This window comes from Olea europaea, unplaced genomic scaffold (genome assembly GCF_002742605.1).
Source record: "Olea europaea var. sylvestris unplaced genomic scaffold, O_europaea_v1 scaffold855, whole genome shotgun sequence".
Lineage (NCBI taxonomy): Eukaryota > Viridiplantae > Streptophyta > Magnoliopsida > Lamiales > Oleaceae > Olea > Olea europaea.
Genome location: NW_019266999.1, coordinates 273,285 through 280,420, shown reverse-complemented (window position 1 = coordinate 280,420; position 7,136 = coordinate 273,285). Strand labels below are relative to the sequence as shown.

The window sequence follows — 7,136 nt, the reverse complement described above, 5'->3', positions numbered from 1 at the left end:
CATTTTGGTTGGCGACTGAAAACGACATAAACCACGTAGAAAGACATAAACACCACGCAACTGACTAAAATAATCCTTACAATTCACAAAAAATCATCCTACGACTTTCTGATATATAAATTCTAAATACACTTATGAGTTGTTTAGCCCCTTTTGGCCCCATTAAATTTAATTATATTTTATTTTATTTTTCTCTCTTATATTTTCAACCACACAATTTTTCATAAAATAATATTATACATAAATTAAAAATATTTTCTTCTTTTTCAACCACTCATTTTTAAAAAAAACACTATTCCACTCATTTTCATTTCCAAGAAATGAGGACCAAACGGGGGCTAACCAACTAGACTCGATAATATAATTTTGCATACTCTACTATAATCGTATGATTGTCTAGAGTAGTGATGCAAAAATTACAAACGACTTTTGATTCATTAGTGTAAATCTCATCTTTTAATGAATTAAAACCATATTCTATAAGGATATTTCAAAATGCAGTAAGAAAAATAAAAATCTAAAAAAATATATTAATTAAAAAATAAGTTAGGAAAACCCATAATTGAAAAATCAAAATTATCATGTAATATAAAATTCAAAAACCTCCCATTTTTAAAAATTCATTTCTTCTCAAACTATCTTCACTCACACCTTTTTTCAATGAAATAATTTTTATATAAATTCAAAAAAATTTCCTACTTTTTTAACTCTATAATCTCCAAAAAAAAAAAATCAATTTATTTATTTTTGAAAAGGGAGCTCAAAGCAGGGAAGATATACGATGTCTTTGCCATAGGTTAGTCTGTTAAGGCACGGATTTACATTTTACCCTAAATATGGAAGGGTGATGCACGTGGATATGAGGTCATGTCGCTGAGTACCCAGAGCCTATTGACTTCTGACTTTTAGCTTATTTTGCGAACACTGGCCGTTTGATACTTGTGGTTGAAAGAGGAAAAGAGGAATTCTTGTGATTGTATTAGCATTTCTAAAGGGTTCCACAGAATTCAGCACTTGAAGACCTAAAAAATATTTTGTATGTATAATTCTGACTCTATTTTGTTTGAAATTGTATATATTATAGTCTCTTTAGGATGTTTGAATACGTTTTCTTCTTTTCTTTTTTTCTTTCTGGGTTACAATATTTCTTGCTTAAAAGCTACATCTTAATGCATATTTTTCTGGGTTTGAAGTTTGAGAAATATCTAAAAAAGGTTCATTTCAGTTTTGTATATGGAAAAAAGAACATAGTGTCACAGTCAGTTCAGTTTCTTGAAATTGGGCAATGATCGAGGTAATTGTTTAATATTTTTTTTTTCTCAGGGCTCAATAGAATGAATAAAAGATGAAGGAAGATGGTTTGATCCTTAAAACCCACCAAGAAATAAGTGGGGAAAACATTTTCCTGATTATTCCCATTATGTTTTTAGTTTTTCTTCTTTGCTTTCTTTGAAATTCTTGTGTGTCCATCTAATATAAAATTTCAATTTTATGCAGATAATCTGACTGTAAAAAGAAGGGGCAGAGTAATGGAAGGATTGCCCCCTCCAACATCTTCAATTGTTGCAGTAGCTATAACAGGAAGTCGGAAAAGCAAGCATAAAGTCAAATGGGCACTAGAGAAATTTGTTCCAGAAGGGGAGGTTTGCTTCAAATTGCTACATGTTCGACCCCTGATAACTAGAATTCCTACACCTAGTAAGTTGTTCTTGTGCTTGATTGGCATACAATTTGGAGAAGCATAAGATCACACTAAAAGAAAAAGGATTTGCTCGAATAATATTGTGCTTTTTGGTATAGAGTAGTGTATAATCTACGTTACCAAACATGCCATTAACGAGTAGCTGACAATGGAATGAGATTCGACGTGTGTTATTAAATCCGCGATAACAATAATAATAAAAAGGGGATTTTTACTTCTATTTTAATATCTGCATTTCTATTTGATTTACAAGTACACAAGTAAGAAATCCCCCAAAAAATAGAACATGAATTGACTTATATATAGAATACTGAAGTTTGATAATGCGATTCTCTTTTACAGTGGGAAATTATATTCCTATTTCCCAAGTTCGAGATGATGTGGCGGCTGCATTTAGAAAGGAAATCGAATGGCAATCAACTGAAAAGCTTCTTCCTTACAAGATGATGTGTATTGAAAAAAAGGTGAAAAATAGCTGCCACATGAAAGACTGTAAATGATTTTAAACTGAGTTGAGATGCTTATTCCCTGATTTCACGTGCAGGTGCAAGTGGAAATTATACAAATTGAGTCAGATGATGTGGTAACTGCAATATCACTGGAAATATCAAGATGCAAGATCAATAAGCTTGTTATAGGAGCTTCTTCTCGCAGTATATTCTCTAGGTAATACTGTGGATTTTCTGTTTGAAATGACATATAATCAGTTCTTAAAATATATTGTTGTAGGAGTTTCTTTCCTTATCTATATCTGGAAATGCCTAGTCAACCATGGAGATGAATGTGATTACTGGGTAGCAGAAAATGATCCCTTTCATGGCTTTTAACATTGATTTTTCATGCTGTACATAAATTTTAATTAGTGACAATGTTTATTAGTCAGTTTCAATATGCAAGAAAGTGATAGCAGTCGTCGTGGATTTATGTATGCCAAAAAATGGAAAATAAAAACAAGTTTTCATTTTATGCAAAAATTTCTCAAATGAGTTCAAAAAATTGTTTCTTTTCCAGTTTTACATTTTTAATCTACAGCTACATTGTTTTAATAACCTCTGATCACCCTTACTGTGTCTCTGATGGAAAATCAATAATTTGATAAATAGGGCACAAACAATATCGTCAAAAGTATCAGAATGCTGTCCGAGTTTTTGCACAGTCTATGCTGTTTCAAAAGGAAAATTATCATCATTGCGCCCATCAGATTCAGAAACAAACAGAAGCATTACAGATGACAGTAGCGACCTAAGTTGCTCTTCAAATAATTCTGCAAGCCGTACTTCAAGCTCGCAAACAGGTATCCGATTACTTAAAGAGATGCTTTTTTCATTTTAATAATTCTATAATTTGACTGGTCAATAATGTATTCTACTATAATATTTTTATCTGTGGGTTGCACCCTGTTGCCTAGTTGAAGTTGATTGTTGTTTCTCTCTAAGTTATGCATCCCTGAGACGCACACTTATTTAGTCTCTCTCTCTCTCTCTCTCTCTCACACACACACACACAAAAACACGTTTTGATTTTTGAATTATCCGCACTAAAGATACAGTAATACATTGAATTCCTTTCTCTATTTTCAGAGTGGACAGACAACGGCTCAATCGGGTCGCATGCTCATTTTCGCTCAGCTTCACTCCCAGTGCAGCAGTTTCAAGCTCTTTCAACCATAAACCAGAACCTGCTTCATAAAAGAATGCCTTCAAGTGGAATCACGCATCCAAAAAATTTGTATCCTCATGTTGAAGATGAGGATGATGGCTCAAGCTCTTGTTCCGGTGGTGCTGATGTTAATGACACGATTAGTGTGGCTTCTAGTTTTAAAAGCTTTGTTACAGATAAGCCTTCATTGAATCAAGGTTCCAACTTTGATGTTCCTACAGAAACTTCCAGGAAACAGGTAATCAGTTAGTATACAAAAGATGCATTAAATTGGTTAAAGGCCAAAAATAATTTTGGGAAATGAAACAATCTGTATAGAGAAATCTTGTGAACTTTGGCTCTGAAGTGAAAATTCGTGCTAAATATTGAGACCACATTATTAGATTCATGTGTTAATTATATGGGCTAACATATATTGAAGCTTGTTCCAAATTGATAACTACAACCTCCCAAACTAGTCTGCATGTCTGGTTGCCTCTTCATTCATTGCCAATTGGTTTTAATGTGGATGCTTTACCAACTGACGCAAAGCTGATGTAGATGACAATGATTTTAATTTTTGGTATTTCATTTGAGTTTCAGTTACTAATAAGTAATATCAAAAGGCACATGGCAAAGCACAATGGCAGTTGCATGGCCATCCTGTCTCTGCTAGAATTGGAAAAGATGTAAAGCATTAGACAAATTTTTTCCCATGTAAAACTAGTCTTGATGAGTTTGAAAACTTATTAATAGAAGGTGCTTTTTGTGTCATTTCCTGCTAAAAATAACCTTGGCTTTAGAATCAAATTTTTCTGTGCTGCTACTAGCCTTGCCATCCTCTTTGGGTGATTTGAGTGGGATTCAGAAATCATTTATAATTTTGCATATGGAACACTTGAGCTACATTGAACACTTACTCTGGACTCTGGAGTTATGTCTTCAGACATTCCTATATGTGCATTAACTGGTCGCCTCATTTTATGTCTACTTGTCTCTATTTTTCAGTAAATGTCGTATCTCGTCTCTGAATAAGTTCTCCCTCCAAAGTTAACTACAGTCTTACTAATACTTTATAAGTTTTTTTGCAGGAAAATGTCGATTTTGAGCTAGAAAAATTGAGAACTGAACTCAGACATATTAGAGGAATGTATGCGATGGCCCAAAGTGAGGCGATTGATGCTTCAAGGAAGGTATTCTTAGTCAATTTTTATTTATTTTTCCATTTTATTTAATTTGATAACGATTTTTTTTGAAGGATTATCTGGATAATTGTTCTACAACACTTTCCTCCTATCTCATCAAGAATTTCTAAATTGACCTCAGTTTACTAATTTTATATAGAAATTATGTGGTAATAGTTGTCAGTAATACATTTACAATTCTTTTTCCTCACGTTTCGACTGAAGAATTCTCACTTTATTGCTTTTGATCAGCTAAATGATCTTCAGAAGCGACGTTTGGAGGAAGGAATTAAGTTGAAACAGATAAGCTTTAAGGAGGAGGAAGCCAAAGAGTTAGCCAGATGGGAGAGAGAGAAATATGAAGCTGCAAAGAGAGAAGCTGATTATGTGAAGGAATGTGCTGAAAGAGAAGCCGCAGCAAGGAAAGAAGCAGAGATTAGAGCTTCACGTGAAGTCAAAGAAAAGGAAAAGCTCGAAAATGCCTTGACTGGCTCTTTGCATCAGTACCAGAAATTCACATGGGAGGAAATTATATCTGCTACCTCATCGTTTTCTGAGAACCTTAAAATTGGAATGGGAGCATATGGGACGGTCTATAAATGCAGTTTTCTTCATACAACTGCTGCTGCAAAAGTTCTCCATTCTAAAGAAGCTAGTAGAACTAAGCAATTTCAGCAGGAGGTACGTGGACTACATCAACAAGAATAAGACACCGATGTAGGCGCTTTCTTTAGTTTTTAAAATACCGATGTTCTTTAGTCATGTTTTCTTCAGCAAATTAGTTGTGAAATCAGTAATATGACCTAATTCAGATTTTCAAAGATCTGATATCTTCTTTTTTCTGATTAACAGCTTGAAATATTAAGCAAAATGCGTCATCCACACTTGCTGATTCTTCTGGGTGCATGTCCTGAACATGGTTGCCTAGTATACGAGTTCATGGAAAATGGGAGCCTGGAGGACAGGCTTCTGAGGAAAAATAACACCCCTCCACTTTCATGGTTCCAGAGGTATAGAATTGGATGGGAAGTAGCTTCGGCCCTTGTCTTCCTGCACAACTCAAAGCCAAAACCAATAATCCATCGTGATCTAAAACCAGCAAACATATTGCTTGATCGGAACAATGTGAGTAAAATTGGCGATATTGGCCTTTCCACGGTGCTTCACTCAGACTCTTCTTCTGCCACTTACAAGGACACCGCTTTGGTGGGAACACTTTGCTATATCGATCCTGAGTACCAAAGGACAGGATCAGTGTCTCTCAAGTCTGATGTTTATGCTTTTGGGATGGTTATTTTGCAATTACTGACAGCAAAACCTGCAATAGCCCTCGCTCATCTGGTAGAAATTGCGATGGATGAAGATCGTTTAACGGAGGTACTTGATCCAGAAGCTGGTGAATGGCCAATTGAAGAAACTAAGGATTTGGCTCATATGGCATTAAGATGCACTGAACTTCGACGAAGGGATAGGCCTGATTTGCAAGATGAAGTTCTCCCTCTTTTGGAGAAGTTGAAAGAAGTGTCTGACCGCGCTCGAGATATGGCATTAGCAGCTAAACCGCCCCCGCCTAACCATTTCATATGCCCTATTCTCAAGGTATGCCTGTATTTTTTTTTCTTACTATTCACTATTCAGTGATTATTTCTTACATCTTATCCTTGATAAGTCTTGTTAACCTCTAGATTTTTTTTCTGTCAAGATGATTATTAGTTTCTTCACTCAAGTAAATTAAATACTTTGGCAATGCAAACCCTTAATTTATTTATCTTTTCCGAAAATCTCACTTCTCTAGCAAGGACAAACTACCTACACACCTCGGTAACATGTCTAGTTTTGAATAGGGAGGCATCAATCTTCTACAACACCCACTATATATATTACCCATTTATGTGGCAAGGAGACACCAATGGAAAAAAATAGCCTTTTTACAACACTTCGTTGCTTCAATTTTTGTCTGTCAATAAAAGCCCAAGTTTTTTGTTTCAGGAAGTAATGAGCGACCCTTGTGTTGCTGCAGACGGGTATTCTTATGACCGGAGGGCAATAGAGGCATGGCTCGAAGAGAATGGAAAATCGCCAACGACAAACTTTCCATTGCCTCATAATAACCTAATACCAAATTACACCCTTCTTTCTGCCATTATGGAATGGAAGTCTGGGAAAGATTGACATCACTCTATCCATTATCAATTTGCCAGAGTCTCTTGTATATGCAGTTTTTAGAAAGTTAGGTTCTTTTACAAACTTGTGAGTCATACAGAAGTAGAATTGTAGTAAAACATCTAGCTTTATAAGGTTTAGTCTCATTCATTGCAGTTGCCAATATTCATTGTCATCTGAAATTGTATTTCACTGTAACTCATAAATTTTCTGTCGTGGGAGTGATTAGAGTTTGCTTTGTGTATACGGTTTTCCTACTTCCGCTCAACAGACATTTCTACTACACCGTTGTGGCAGTCGTGGAAAATTAATAGATATTAGGATCTCAGGACTAGTCTTTATGTTCAATTCTAAAACAGTAATAACAAACTAAACTTTATTTTCAAGAAATTTGAGGTCTGAATATTTTTTTTTCAGTTAATTATTACGTCTACTAAAAGATACAATTC

At 34.8% G+C, this 7,136-nt stretch overlaps 1 protein-coding gene across 4 annotated transcripts; it reads left to right on the top strand.

Moving 5' to 3' along the window:
* Window positions 1-761: 761 nt before the first annotated feature.
* LOC111391883 (U-box domain-containing protein 35) lies at window positions 762-6,928 on the top strand. 4 transcript variants are annotated; one of them, XM_023017159.1, is made up of 11 exons: window positions 762-1,036; window positions 1,324-1,388; window positions 1,498-1,698; window positions 2,045-2,166; window positions 2,247-2,368; window positions 2,806-2,996; window positions 3,283-3,599; window positions 4,432-4,533; window positions 4,777-5,205; window positions 5,377-6,123; window positions 6,514-6,928. In XM_023017159.1, exons 2-11 carry the CDS (start codon window positions 1,346-1,348, stop codon window positions 6,694-6,696), a joined length of 2,457 nt encoding a protein of 818 aa, XP_022872927.1. In that variant the 5' UTR covers window positions 762-1,036; window positions 1,324-1,345; the 3' UTR covers window positions 6,697-6,928. The 4 variants fall into 4 exon arrangements, with proteins under 4 accessions (XP_022872927.1, XP_022872929.1, XP_022872930.1 ...); XM_023017161.1 differs by having other exon boundaries at window positions 762-1,040; XM_023017162.1 differs by lacking the exon at window positions 1,324-1,388 and having other exon boundaries at window positions 763-1,036.
* The last annotated feature ends 208 nt before the right edge of the window (window positions 6,929-7,136 follow it).